This window comes from Camelina sativa, chromosome 5 (genome assembly GCF_000633955.1).
Source record: "Camelina sativa cultivar DH55 chromosome 5, Cs, whole genome shotgun sequence".
NCBI classification, from domain to species: Eukaryota; Viridiplantae; Streptophyta; class Magnoliopsida; order Brassicales; family Brassicaceae; genus Camelina; species Camelina sativa.
The window spans coordinates 32,401,732-32,417,704 of record NC_025689.1 but is presented as its reverse complement, the minus strand read 5'-3'; the positions used below and the strand labels follow the sequence as shown (position 1 = coordinate 32,417,704).

Sequence of the window (15,973 nt, the reverse complement as noted above, 5' to 3'; positions counted from 1 at the left end):
CAGATGATCTTTATAGTTTGAACTTTGAATGGTTAGTTTAAGTATATACTATATAGTCTCTACTCTCTACTCTTTGTATTTGTCATTATTCTCATTGTTGTTATTGATATTTGTTTCATTTTGTTTCAGGAAATTTCAAATCAAAGACATCAATCACCAAGTTTCTACTTTCTATCTTCTATTTCTAATTTTCTATGTTGCACTTTCACATCTAAACTCTTCTTTGCTTTCACTCTTTCAGCAACTTGAATTTGTTATCACTTATCACTTTTCTATCTCTTTCAGTTTTTGGATGTTAAATTTGGAGTTATATTCTATGTTTTCATTAGTTATGTGTAATAGTTATGTGATTTTGGATGGTAAACTGCAGATTTAGGATGGTAAACTGCAGATTTTTTCATGTATTTCAGGTGTAGTTCGGGTTTCGGTTCGGGTTTTTGTTGAGTTCGGGTACACTTTACCCGAAACCGAATAGAACCCGTTTTTTCGGGTTTTTGTTCTGAAAATTGTAACCCAAACCGACCCGAATCCGGTACTACCCGAACCGAACCGAACCCAAATATAGTAAAATACCCGAATGGGTTCTATTTTCCATTACCCAGTAACCCGAACCCGTACGGGTAACCCGAATGCCCAGGGCTAGTACTGACCCAAACAGAAAACTATAATTCTTTTGGAAATAAAAAGGCTTGAGTTTTATAATTTCATTAGAAATTATATTTTTAAAACATTTACAATGTTTTTAAAATTTGTTGAACTGCAAAAATAAACTAATAAACCACCTTAAAACAAATTTAATCACATGCTTATTCTAATATCCACATATTCCATCATTTGTATTAATTTCATATATAAATAACAAAATGTACAAATAACAAATATTTTCCATAAAGGTTAGGCTTTAACTTTTATTCTAGAATAAATATATAAATATATATATATATATATTAATGTGTATATATATTATTAATAAATGATAAAACTAAAACATATTCACGGGTATTTTCGGGTCGGATAACAAAACAGGTAATAGAACGGGTGTTAAAAATTATATTAATACATAATACTCGATCTTTATTTATGGATAATATAATTATAATAACTCGACTTTAAAGTTGCGGGTATCCTTTTTCGGGATTGGTACGATCCGAATAGTAGGTCAAATACAGATAACGAGTATTAGTGCCTAAATATACCTATCAGGCCCAACGATTGACCAGTGCAATGAGTGCATTTGCATTGGGACCAAAAAAATTAAGACCCAATAAATTTAAAGTCCAATGAAATTACACTAACCTAAAACTAAACTATTGCTTCTTTTCCTCTTTTGATTCGATCTCACCTGCTTCTCAATCCTCAACAAGCAAAATATGTCCCTACAGCTTTATTTTACTGATGAGTTTGCTTCAGATCATATAAACAAAATGTCATTATTCACTTAAAAATGTATTTTACTTCTTTTTATATATATATTTTTTTTGGGTCCAATTATTTAGTTAAAAAAAGGATATTTTTTTTGTGATCGCACCGGATTACTCCGTTGATTACGCCGGCGCTGATACTTATTAGTAGTTTAATATGACTCAAAACTTATCATATAATACTATATTATATAATATGTAAATAAACGATACAACATAATTATAATCTTAACAAATAAAAACAAATAACAAAATAAAAAAAAAATTGCACTACCCGTACGGTCATTATCTAATAATATAATATTTATTTATATACCTTTATATTAGTCTCACTAATGCCCCATATTAAATATATGTCTGCATAGTCTTCTTACTAGATATGTTCCTACGAAATACATTAGAGTTGAAACTTTGAATTATCCACGCAAAATTCGACGCAAGTCATTTCTTGTCTTTGTTTACTAGCTACTTTTACTATTTTAGCATACCGAGTATGTATTTTCAATGCATTCACACTTTAAAATAAATGCTATGAGCATGCTTCATCTAGTGTTATTTATTTTTAGTATCTCTAGAAATTTTATTTGGAGGACCATTAAAAATTAGAGAATTTTCCCATTGAAAAAAAACAAAATTTTGAAGAAAAAGAAACAGTAAGAAGGTTAAAGGTAGTTTACTGTAGTTGGAAACATTTTTTTCGTCATTTACTGGAAGGATTTTCAGCAGTGCTCGTACAACTTTAATCAACTCCTACAAACCTTGTGTTGTTTTTTTACACATGTGATATGGTTCAAGAAACATTATGATCCCGGTAAAAATATTTTATGGGTCCGCTACTGATGTAAAATACACACAAAATTACCAAACATACAATTAAAAAGCAGTAGACTTCATTACCAGAGTAAAAAGACCAAACAAACAAACAAACAAACAAACAAAGAAGAATATATATACGTATCAGGAGTTCCATCGAGATTTCTATAGAATATGACTGTGTGAATAAGTTCTATATTAAAAAGATCAGCTTGTAACGGAGCAGAACAAATCACGAGTTTGATCGGTTGACTATTATAACATTTAGTTTGAGACATCATCTTGTATATAGTAAAGATTAAAATATATTTTTAGTTCAAACAAATTACTAGACTCCCACCATACACATCAGTAGTTATTCATCTTGGAAATGAAAAAAGTCTAAGGAAAGGGGGAGAGGTGGACGCCGAGAGCGGTGAGGTGGTCATCAGAGCTTCTTCCGTAAAACCCGAGGATCTTCGAGCCTCGTCCTCCTCCAAGCGCAAAGGACTTTCCCTCGAATGATCCTAAAAGTAGCGACTCGTTGTCCTTGTGCAACCGGAACGCTATGGACGTGATGTGACTCTCAGTGTAGGTTCCCTCCACGGCTTCGATGTAGTCGTCAACGGCAACCTGATACTGTATAATCTGTATATAAAACCATAAAAATATATAGTTCTATATATGAAATTAAACTATTAAATTAGAAAATTAATAAAACAAAAAATTCCACCTCGCGAGTTTTGGTCGAATCCCCATGAGTGGCTCCGGTTCCCTCCACGGCTTCGATATAGTCGTCAATGGCAACCTGACACTGTATATAAAACCATAAGAATATATGTAATTAACTATTAAATTAGAAAATTAATAAAATAAGAAATTTTCCATAATAATACGATACCGTTGCAGTAGTAGAATCCCCATGAGTGGCTCCTGTTACAACTACGATACCGTTGCAGTAGTTGAACTTGACAAAGGTGATACCATGATAATTGAAACCTACAGTCACATGCTTCACATTATCGAAAACGCCATCGTCCCACTCGTCTCCTCCAACTCCACCGCTCACTTGTACTCCCCTGGGGTGTGCAAAGCGGGATTCAACCTCGTTCTGTTGCGTTATGCCCCTACCGGTCATCGTGAACGTAGGAACTTGGACCAAACTGGGGAAATAGGTACGGTGACGAGGATGATAATACTCAACCAAATCTTTTATTTCAATTTGATGGAACTTATCTCCCTTGGCAATATAAATGTAAGCTTTTCCCTCCTTGTTATAACAACACATTACAAGAGTCATGAGACTTTTATCTTCAACGATGAAGTAACTTGGCGGGTAGTAGTTGACTTTTAAACTCGACCATTCAGGAAGTAACACACTCATCAAATTCACCCACTCTACACCTTCTCCATCCCCATTTTTAATCTTTTCTTTTGTCACCCAAATCTCTACAGCCCTTGGGTTATAGAACACTTGCTCTAAATACGAAAATCGATCTTCCCTATATACGGCAAGTGATGAAATAGCATTGCATGGACCACGTGCGTTTTTAGTAGGCAAGATACAATAGGGTTCAAATCTCTCCGTGGAAAAGTCAAAACTTTGAATAAAGTGCTCACGAGACTCATAATTAAAAGCAACCCAATATAAAGTCCCATTTAATGATACACTATAGAACGACTCTAACTGCCATTTATCAGATGCATACTCGTACAATTTCCATTCGTCGGATCCAAAGTCGGTGCAGACCACGGACATTGTATTGGTATTACGATTAGACCTAAAGATCTTGTAGTGCTTGTCAGGTCTACTATTGTCGTATCCCATCCCATTGAAATCATAGCAGTGATCATAGGTACTAATCCATCTAATCTGTCTTAACCATGGGTTGCAAACCGCGACCCCTTTGTACGTAACATAAGTAAATAAGCCTTCACAATATTCGACGTGCATGGGCATTGACAGTTCATAACCAGGAATATCTGAGGGTAATTTATGCACCTTTATTGATGGACCGTCAAGATTAACGTCCACTGAACAAATCTTGGACTCGGCAATCAAGATGAATTGTGGACGGGCGAGACCCATGCCAATGTTGAAGAACCTCCGTTCCTTGAAAAGCGTGTTCCATCTTTTGCAAACAGAACTAAGTCGAGCGAAATTTTTTGTTGCATCTATATTCTGTTTATTAAATTTTTGGAGTATTTCATCCTCCAAATCATGTGGAAGTGTCTCAGCTGGTTGCATCATATATATTCTGTTTATGGAAGCGGTTGTTTATGATTTATTTTTATAAACAATTCTGTCTAGCTATTACAATAGGACTCTATATATACAGATGGATATGTCAGGATGTGTATAACACAACTTTAATACTTACAGATACTGGTACTATTACCACATGAAGAAAATAATTACAACTCTATTAATAGGTGGAAAAATGAGCAAAAAATAAATATACTTTTGTCCAAAAATGAGATGATAGATATGAAGCAATTAAAATTAATTCAAAAAATATATAAACAGATATATGTTTTAGATTAGATGTGAGTGAACAGATTTGTATCCTATTAATGAAAATCAAATAAAATCTGGAAATATATAATACAGTAAAACCTCTATAAATTAATAATGTTGGGACCATGACATTTTATTAATTTATAGTGATATTAATTTATCTATAAATTAATAATTATTAAATTTATAGATATATTTTGACTTTTTAATTATAAAAATTATGAATTGAGACAATTTTAGTAAAATAAGATTAGATTTTCAGATATTATCAATTTAGAATTGAATTTGTAATATTTAGAAAACATTATTGACAGTAAATTACAAATAATCTATAAAAATATCAAAATAAAAATGATGCATATGTAGAAATTGAAAACTTAAAAAACTTAGCTATTTTGATCCCTCTTTAAAACATGTCAAATTTGATTAAACAATTAAGATGTATATAAAAAGTATACTTTTTAGATTTTTTTTATCAAATAAAATAATTAAAAAATATAAAGTATTCTATGATTATGAAATGAAGTAAATATTAGCTGATGTCAAAAAGGAAAAGTAAATGTTACTCCCTCTCTATTAAAATAGATTTAGAAATGAAGTAAATGTTTTAGAAATTTATCTTGTATTACAAAAATATTGATTTTCTATATTTTTATTAATTAATGCTATGAAATTGTAGATTTCAAGATTCATTAAATTAAGAATTTAAGATTTAATGAACTACTATTGGTTAATAGTTGTGAGAAATATTTTAGAGAAATTCCTTTAAATACCACTAAAAAAGTTTTTTTTCCAAAAATACCACATTTTAGTTTTTTTCCCAAAAATACCACAAAAGTTTTTTTTTCCAAAATTACCACTAAAACAAAAAATTGAATTTTAAGAATGTAGAATTATTTTTTTTTATGTTTGGGTTGACAAATTTAGTTTTAGGGTTTAGTTTTTAGGGGTAGGGTTTAGTATTTATAATTTAGGAATTAGTTTTTAGTATTAGAACTTTAGTTCAATTATGTGGTATTTTTGGAAAAAAATACATTTTAGTGGTAGTTTTGGAAAAAAAAATTAAAATGTGGTATTTTTGGAAGAAAAAAAAATTTTAGTGATATTTATGACAATTGCCCAATATTTTATTATATATAAAAATACATTTATGACTAAACATTAATTATTTTCTTAATCTATGTGAAAATCTTAAAAAATCTTTTATGATACAAAGGGAGTATCTAAATTGGTACGACGGCACCTGTTTATACCGATCTTTCATTCTTGGTCTGGTTTGTTTCTTTAGCCGCCACCACCACTGGAGTTTGTTTCTTAGCGTAAATTGTTAATTCAGTATAATAGGGGATGTGATAAAGCTTTTTTTTTTTATTTGTTTTGTTTTTTTGATAAAGATGAGTTGTTACAGTTTTGCATATTCACTAGGATTTACCCCGTGGTATACCATGGATCTATTTATTTATAGAAATTAATTAAATAGATTAATATGTTGAAAAGATTAGGTTTTTGTATAGTTAATATAAATGTTACAATATTATATATATGTTGTTGTATTTGCAAATTTACCTCGTAGTACATTTCTTTGTTTTGTAATATAAATATAACAATGTTATATATATTTTGGTGTCTTTTCAAAAATACAATGAACTATAATTAAACACAAATTTGCTAAAATAATTATATGAATATATTACATCTGTATTTGTAAATATATTTAGATTTTTAATAAAATATAAGTTTTTGTATTGTTAATATATCTATAAGTATGTAACATTATTAAACTATAATAGATTATATTTAATTTTCTATTGAAACACAACTTTATAAAATTTTACAAAACACAAAATATAACAATTTTGGTTACAATATAATTAAAATATATAGTAATCTATATATATTTTATGTGTTTTAACCCATAAAAGGAAATTATATGCAAATGATTAAAGATATATAACGATAATTTTATTATTGAAAGAGTTCATATATGAAAAGAGGAACTATCTGCGATCTATGTTTTGTTCTTTTGCTAGCAAAACGATTTTTCGGTTCTCTATTCCAAATTGTTCTTCTGTAAATATTTCTCACAAAATCTTACTTAACATAGAGATATTCATTCAAAACTAGGCATGTCAATTAGGGCCAAAGGTCCGGCTCTGAAAAACAGCGGGTTCGGGCTTAAATATATATATGTCCAGAAAAAATCGGGCCTTTCGGGCTCAGCCCGTTTGGGCTATAGGGTTTTTCGGGCTTGGCCCGACCGGGCTCGGACCAGCCCGAAAAGTCTTTTAACAAATATATTTGTATTTTTCTGTTCACATTTTTATTTGATTGCAGTATTTGATTAATAATTTATTATAATTAAAGTTTTAAACTCTAATCCTAGTTTTTATATTTACCTAATAACCATACTTAATACTTTAAAAATTTTTTATCTATGATATTTTATATGAGTTATATATTAGTTTACTTGGTTAAAGTATCAAAATTTTGTTTATTCTTAAACTTTTTATATTAAATTAAGTTGGTTGTAATGAATATAGATGAGTTATTAAATTTTTAATTGATTTTTTTATAGTGCACCTTCAAACACTGTTTTTTAAGACTTATAAATTTGAACTTTTGATCAGTAAGCTAACTCCGAAAAAGCCCTGTAGCCCTGTTAGGGCCGAGCTCGGACTTTGAAATATAGGCTCGGAAATATTTCGGACCGGGCCGGGCCAAACTCAAACATATGCGGACTTTACGGGTTCCAGGCCGGGCCGGGCCGGGCCAGCCCGATTGACACCCCTATTCAAAGCCCGATTGACACCCCTATTCAAAACTAATGCATGATTGTCTCCATTTAAGTAAATTACTCTAGAGAAGAAAATAAAATAATCCACCTGCTATACAATCACACGAATCAATTGATGAATCGGTTTGAACTCACACGGAAGATTACAAAAGTTACCAATACTTGGGTATATAGACATACAGAAGTTTACACGACAATTGCAAATACCTTGAAACCCCACAAAAGCAATTATAGTTAATGCTCTAGAGTCCAAGATTGAAATGAAAAGAAACAAAATCTGCCACATGATTTATTANCTTTTTTTTTTTATTTGTTTTGTTTTTTTGATAAAGATGAGTTGTTACAGTTTTGCATATTCACTAGGATTTACCCCGTGGTATACCATGGATCTATTTATTTATAGAAATTAATTAAATAGATTAATATGTTGAAAAGATTAGGTTTTTGTATAGTTAATATAAATGTTACAATATTATATATATGTTGTTGTATTTGCAAATTTACCTCGTAGTACATTTCTTTGTTTTGTAATATAAATATAACAATGTTATATATATTTTGGTGTCTTTTCAAAAATACAATGAACTATAATTAAACACAAATTTGCTAAAATAATTATATGAATATATTACATCTGTATTTGTAAATATATTTAGATTTTTAATAAAATATAAGTTTTTGTATTGTTAATATATCTATAAGTATGTAACATTATTAAACTATAATAGATTATATTTAATTTTCTATTGAAACACAACTTTATAAAATTTTACAAAACACAAAATATAACAATTTTGGTTACAATATAATTAAAATATATAGTAATCTATATATATTTTATGTGTTTTAACCCATAAAAGGAAATTATATGCAAATGATTAAAGATATATAACGATAATTTTATTATTGAAAGAGTTCATATATGAAAAGAGGAACTATCTGCGATCTATGTTTTGTTCTTTTGCTAGCAAAACGATTTTTCGGTTCTCTATTCCAAATTGTTCTTCTGTAAATATTTCTCACAAAATCTTACTTAACATAGAGATATTCATTCAAAACTAGGCATGTCAATTAGGGCCAAAGGTCCGGCTCTGAAAAACAGCGGGTTCGGGCTTAAATATATATATGTCCAGAAAAAATCGGGCCTTTCGGGCTCAGCCCGTTTGGGCTATAGGGTTTTTCGGGCTTGGCCCGACCGGGCTCGGACCAGCCCGAAAAGTCTTTTAACAAATATATTTGTATTTTTCTGTTCACATTTTTATTTGATTGCAGTATTTGATTAATAATTTATTATAATTAAAGTTTTAAACTCTAATCCTAGTTTTTATATTTACCTAATAACCATACTTAATACTTTAAAAATTTTTTATCTATGATATTTTATATGAGTTATATATTAGTTTACTTGGTTAAAGTATCAAAATTTTGTTTATNCAATGAACTATAATTAAACACAAATTTGCTAAAATAATTATATGAATATATTACATCTGTATTTGTAAATATATTTAGATTTTTAATAAAATATAAGTTTTTGTATTGTTAATATATCTATAAGTATGTAACATTATTAAACTATAATAGATTATATTTAATTTTCTATTGAAACACAACTTTATAAAATTTTACAAAACACAAAATATAACAATTTTGGTTACAATATAATTAAAATATATAGTAATCTATATATATTTTATGTGTTTTAACCCATAAAAGGAAATTATATGCAAATGATTAAAGATATATAACGATAATTTTATTATTGAAAGAGTTCATATATGAAAAGAGGAACTATCTGCGATCTATGTTTTGTTCTTTTGCTAGCAAAACGATTTTTCGGTTCTCTATTCCAAATTGTTCTTCTGTAAATATTTCTCACAAAATCTTACTTAACATAGAGATATTCATTCAAAACTAGGCATGTCAATTAGGGCCAAAGGTCCGGCTCTGAAAAACAGCGGGTTCGGGCTTAAATATATATATGTCCAGAAAAAATCGGGCCTTTCGGGCTCAGCCCGTTTGGGCTATAGGGTTTTTCGGGCTTGGCCCGACCGGGCTCGGACCAGCCCGAAAAGTCTTTTAACAAATATATTTGTATTTTTCTGTTCACATTTTTATTTGATTGCAGTATTTGATTAATAATTTATTATAATTAAAGTTTTAAACTCTAATCCTAGTTTTTATATTTACCTAATAACCATACTTAATACTTTAAAAATTTTTTATCTATGATATTTTATATGAGTTATATATTAGTTTACTTGGTTAAAGTATCAAAATTTTGTTTATTCTTAAACTTTTTATATTAAATTAAGTTGGTTGTAATGAATATAGATGAGTTATTAAATTTTTAATTGATTTTTTTATAGTGCACCTTCAAACACTGTTTTTTAAGACTTATAAATTTGAACTTTTGATCAGTAAGCTAACTCCGAAAAAGCCCTGTAGCCCTGTTAGGGCCGAGCTCGGACTTTGAAATATAGGCTCGGAAATATTTCGGACCGGGCCGGGCCAAACTCAAACATATGCGGACTTTACGGGTTCCAGGCCGGGCCGGGCCGGGCCAGCCCGATTGACACCCCTATTCAAAGCCCGATTGACACCCCTATTCAAAACTAATGCATGATTGTCTCCATTTAAGTAAATTACTCTAGAGAAGAAAATAAAATAATCCACCTGCTATACAATCACACGAATCAATTGATGAATCGGTTTGAACTCACACGGAAGATTACAAAAGTTACCAATACTTGGGTATATAGACATACAGAAGTTTACACGACAATTGCAAATACCTTGAAACCCCACAAAAGCAATTATAGTTAATGCTCTAGAGTCCAAGATTGAAATGAAAAGAAACAAAATCTGCCACATGATTTATTAAACGAAGAATAATATAATACGGTTTCACCTAATATACAAAACTTGAGAAATGACATCAATTGACAAAATGTGTGTGTGTTTTTTTCTTTTTTTTTTTGTGTTTGTTTACTGTAGTGGCTTGTTAGAGCGTTATAATACTTAAAAAAAATTTTGAGGGTTTTTGTGTGAGTTAGTAGAGAAAATATTGAGAGATGTTTAATCTAAAAATTTTGGAATGGTTGATTAAGTATATGCTATTATTATGCTTGTATGTAATTAATTTTGTTACTATATGATGTTAAAATATATTTAACATTTTTGATTTAGTTGACTGCATTGCTACATTTAAGGAAGTTGTATATTGGATTAATAATCTGGAGAGTCATTAGCCTATGGTGAAATCTTAACAAATATGCTTATGCTTGATAATTAGTGCCGATTTTTTGGCTTAGAAATAGTTTTATATTAGAACCAAAATATTACCATATCTTTAATATTGTTTTTAATTTTGACTAACATAATTAATATTGTTTGAAAACGACTGCGAGATCTTTGGCAATAATATAATTTTGGAATGTAATTAAGTATAATCCGAGTTTTAGTCATTTATGCAGTTATTTATATATAAAAAAATATTTAATTCATCATCAATAGTATACGTATCCATCGTGATTTTAATATTGATACAATACTGGAGTTAATAGTGCGTATATACGCTACTAAGAATTAACCAAATTTGTATGCGATTTTTTTTAATCTTAATTAGATATTGCCTAACATGTAATTGTCTTTAATTGGGTGCTATATTATAGAGATGCTGCAACTTGCAAGTAAATCTTTAATTAATGTTGCAATTTTCTGATTAATATAGGTATAACTACTTACCAAATTGTTTGTGTACTTTCGATATTTTAGAGATGTTGCAAATTGTATATTGGCTAAATTTTAGGGAAGATCCGATTATCACAAGCGGATAAATTGTTTAAAAAAAACCCGACTCGTGTGATAAGGTAAGAAAAGATCCGATTTATTGAATCGGTTTAAATGCTTTAAAAAAATCCGACCCGGGTGTTAAAAAGAAGGAGACAAATTTGTACTCCAAAAATGTATAGATAGATGCTGAATGTGTTGTTCATTATGACGGTCAAACATGTCTAAGCCCTTGAGTTCATAAACCCTGTTCTTCATTACAAGAAACACATTCCTCCATCACTTTTTTGGAGCAGCCCGCAGATAGGGAAGATGCAATCAGCCGAAACATTGGACACCAGCTCGAAATGATGAATGATGAATGAGTGGGGTGGCTATTTTAATAAACAGATCGAAGGTGTTTTATATTGTGTGTGTTTCCGGCTAACAACAACCTAACGCAAATAAAAATAGGATAGGTTTATGTTGTGGGATAACAAAAAAAAACATCTAACTCTTTAGCAGTGCCTCCCAAAGAAAACTCTTCAAGTGCTCCAAGTCTTTAGCAGTGTGCCTCCCTAACAACACTTTCACTTGGGATGCAGGCATAGTCACATCAGATATATGACCATCCAGACCCTGGAGAGATGCATGTAAATGATCACCAACTATGTTTGTGTCCCTCTATCTATAGATAGATTCGTTCATGGGTTAAGCAAAATGAGAGATATGTACCTGGATGGTTAGAGTTTCAAGCATAGGACACTGCTTAAGCAGCTGCGGCAGTAGTCTCCAACCTCGTTTATTCTTACTCCCAAAAGTCAAGCTTACCAGATTGTTAAACACCGGTAGTATTAGTCCATGTTTAACACATCGAGAGATCACCTGAAATACACACACGCACACGAACTTCAAGAATGTCTAAAAGCTTTTTTTTTTTAAAGTTAATAGAAGAAAGTGGCAAAACTTACATCAGCAGAATTGGCAGAAAGATGCAGGGTCTTAATGTGGCTTATCCCTGTAAAGAGACCCCATATATTTGGCCTCTTGATCTCTTTAGAATGATAACGAAGGTCTAGCCTAGCTTCGACTAGGGACTTCAAGTTAACTTGTGGATAGCCAGACAGGGCATAATCGGAGTAGTCCAGGAAGACAAGACTTGGGGCATCAAATGAGATCGTCAAAGAGCCAATATCAAAGTTAGAATCGTATTGAACTGTTAGTTTATGGATGGTCCGACTGGATATGCAGTATGGTTGTGCGTAAAAGTCATTGTGACGTACAAAAAGCTCCTCGAGCACGGGACAACCAGGAAGAAGCACGTAACACAGATCTTCATATTCAAAAAAGATAGCATCGATGAAGAGAGTCTTAAGCGCTGGAAGAGACAAATCTGGAGGAAGCTTTCCTAAACTAATCTTGGTTCCCAGTGAAAGCTTAACGAGCGTCTTGCTCGTGTAGAGCGCAGGAGGTAAAAAGATTTCATCGTGAGGAGCTAAACTAACGTGCAGGTCCACTACGCCACGCTCTAAGACATTACATACCCAGCGGACCACATGATCCATCTCAGAGTCGTCACGAACGTGATATCTTAGAGAGAATCTCGTGATAAGAGAAGCGCATTGCAATTGCAAAGCGAGTGTTCTATCGACAAAGTTCCTGAAGCACTCCCGGAGGATCACATCCCTCTCTAGTTTACCCTCTTTATTCCGTTTCAGAGATGCAGAATCATCAAAATCGAGACTATCCCTCAATGCGAACACATCCCTCCACTTTCTCGAGAGCACAGATGTTGAAGCAGCCAGTTTGGTCGGAACTCTTGACAAGATGTCGCCCAGAACCTCATGAGGGAGCCAGCTGATTGCATCATTGGAGCCAGTATTCAACTTGAACAACATTTAACAAAATCGCAACCAATTAGGTTTCCGAAAGCTCAAATCTCTCTACCTTAATCTCACAATTACAAGAGGAAATTAGGTTTCCCTCAAACTCGCAACAACCAATTAGGTTTCCTAAAGCAAGCTCAAAATGACATAGATCTCTCTCTACCTTATTCTCACAATTACAAGAGGAAATTTCAAAACGTAATCGAAGGGAAACGAGAGAGAGAGAGAGAGAGAGAGTTACCTTAGCTTTTCGAGCGAGATAGTCTCTGCCAAACTTTCCTTTGACAAGTGGTCTCCCGATCTCGTAATCAGCCAGGTTCCATGGCTCCTCAGTATCTCCAGCGTCAGATTCTCTCGATTTCTCACTCATTTTCTACGACTCCGACGACGGCGAGAGAGAAAGAGTTGAAGAAGAAGAGCAAGTTTTTTTCTTACTTTTTAAGATGATACCGAGACAGAGAGATAAAGAGTTTAAGAAGAAGAGCAAGGAAACTTTGAATTCTAAATTCTCTTCAATACGCAGCGTTTCGTAAGTCTTGATTCACCTGCTTCACCAACTGACGATTTTACCCTCTGCATGCTCTCTAATTTCTGAACTACCACAGAGCCGTGTACAGTTTGCTAGACCTTATTATTAGGGCATCTTCAATAACTCTCTTCATTTTGAAGGGAGTAAATTTTGAAGATTTGAAGGTTGTTTGTTTCAACAATCAATCCTCAAAAAAATTCTTCAAAACTAATTAATTTGCAATATAGTCTTTAATATTTACAAAATTCACTAATAACGATAAAATCTCATAAATAAATATATAACATACATTTAATTTATTATACAATCCAAAATATTATTTATTTTATTATACAATACACAGTATTACATAATAAAGGTTACATGATAATATAAATTACATATATAATAATAAAACACATATAATGTATTTTGGTACAACTTGTAATATATGTGTGTTCAAGTAATTTATGTGTATTTTGCTTTAGTTTGTGTTAAGTTTGTTTAATGTATTTTTCTTTTGTGAGAATCTTGTTTAATGTATCTTTTTGTAACTTTGTTTTTAATATTATATTTTATTTTGTAAACTTTGTTTTTAACATTACAAATTATTTTTTGTTTATTAAATTTATTTTAGTGTGCTTAAGTTTCCTTATATAAATTTTTTTTTTTTGCTAAATTGTAAATATTTCATTGATATGAAAAAAGTTTAGGTTACAATCAAAGATTAGAAACCTATAAATATGGTTCCATGGCAAAAAAAATTAAAACATGGAAGCATAAGATGGTAATTAAACCAAGTTTTCGGTCCATCTATTCAACCAAACAATGAAGCTTCGGGAACAAGATGAAGCGATGACGTTTTTGTTATCCTTCCCGGATGAGTTGCAGAAGGAGAAGGGGATTTGCAGATTGTAAAACACTTCTTTGCGACAATTAGCTCTAGAAGCCTTTCGCAGGAGGTCCGAGACCGAGCCGTCAACGGTGAAAACTCCAAATCATCGATCACATACTCTCCCTGCGTCATGTGAGATCGATTCTTCGTTTCAATCCATGAGCTTTCCCTGAAACGAAACCTCACAAGCCAAATTAAGCAAATGGTGCAAGCTCCCTCTACCAAGTTCATTCCCCGAAGTCAGCAGCGCAGAGCAAAATAAGACCATCCATAATCACACCATAAGCCATTAGCCCTACTAGCTCCTCTATAGCACAATCAAGACGCAGTGCAGCAGCGAGTACTCAAAGCAAAGCAATCTTCAAACAAAGGCAATAACAACAGGAAGCCACATCAAAGAACAGGCCTTGAACAAAACCAAAGAATTGATATACCTGCGGAGTTCTCAAAAGGAGAGGGGGACCAGCTACCACCGATAACTAAAACCTCAACTTATCAAAACCATGGTAGCTACCCAATGGAGCCATTTAGCATCTGGTTCGACGAGGGGACTTGACCAGTCACGAGAAAACACGCTCCTAATAATCCTGCTACTGTCCTCAAGCAGAAGGTGCCAACAGAGATGTAATTCTCCTAATATGTCAAGGCTCGACGAAATATAGATGAGACAAACAGCTTCCAATAGTAGCCATGCTCTGAAAACGCGGCGGTTAGACCAAGAGAGATCTTGGAAAAAATGAGTCCGAGCAAGGAGGAGAGGCGACACCGCGGCACTGCCTAGGGAAGCACGCTCGACCACCGGAAACACCAGGAAGAAGGCGAACTGGAACAGATCTACAAACAGAAGCTTGCTCCGCCGCTTGAGATGCGAAACGCTAGGACCGAAAATCAGAGCCTTCACCTTGGTCCAACGCCGTCTACAGGCACTGGAGGCATAGAGCAGGAGATTTCAGCCACCGGAGAACGGCCGTCGCGCACGGTGGACCTTCGACACTCGCCACGAGAAACAAAGCCGAATCAATCCAAAGGAATCTTCAAGTGCGCAGATGAAACCAGACCAAGGTAACCTAGAGCCCTCTCACGGCGCTGGCCGCAACCAAACACCGGAGAGGCAAGACACGGCGCAGTTAGGTTTGTCGCAAAGAAACTTCGGGAGAGAAAAAGTTGGGGCGCGTTAGGGCATGTTTATAGGGAGATCAGTTTAGGGTGTTCTTAGAGTATAAATATTGTAAAAATAATGTAAGATCAGTACTTAAGAACTTTTGTTAAGATGTTAGTTATTGGGAGAACATGTGTAAAATCTTAAGATTTAATAATATAATATTTTTAATTTAAGAATATTTGATAAATATATAGATTAATGTTTAATAAAAAATTTAAGAATGTTT

General features: G+C 32.4%; 2 protein-coding genes across 2 annotated transcripts; both read right to left on the bottom strand.

Moving 5' to 3' along the window:
• On the bottom strand, positions 2,493–4,195 carry LOC104788209 (jacalin-related lectin 38-like). The gene is made up of 3 exons (XM_010513924.2): positions 3,115–4,195; positions 2,947–3,027; positions 2,493–2,861 (listed from the first exon to the last, which is right to left on the bottom strand). The coding sequence occupies exons 1-3, from the start codon at positions 4,171–4,173 to the stop codon at positions 2,616–2,618; spliced, it is 1,386 nt and encodes a 461-aa protein (XP_010512226.2). The 5' UTR covers positions 4,174–4,195; the 3' UTR covers positions 2,493–2,615.
• On the bottom strand, positions 11,669–13,628 carry LOC104788208 (F-box/LRR-repeat protein At1g06630-like). Its single transcript, XM_010513923.2, has 4 exons — positions 13,424–13,628; positions 12,268–13,182; positions 12,032–12,181; positions 11,669–11,935 (listed from the first exon to the last, which is right to left on the bottom strand). Exons 1-4 carry the CDS (start codon positions 13,550–13,552, stop codon positions 11,807–11,809), a joined length of 1,323 nt encoding a protein of 440 aa, XP_010512225.1. The 5' UTR covers positions 13,553–13,628; the 3' UTR covers positions 11,669–11,806.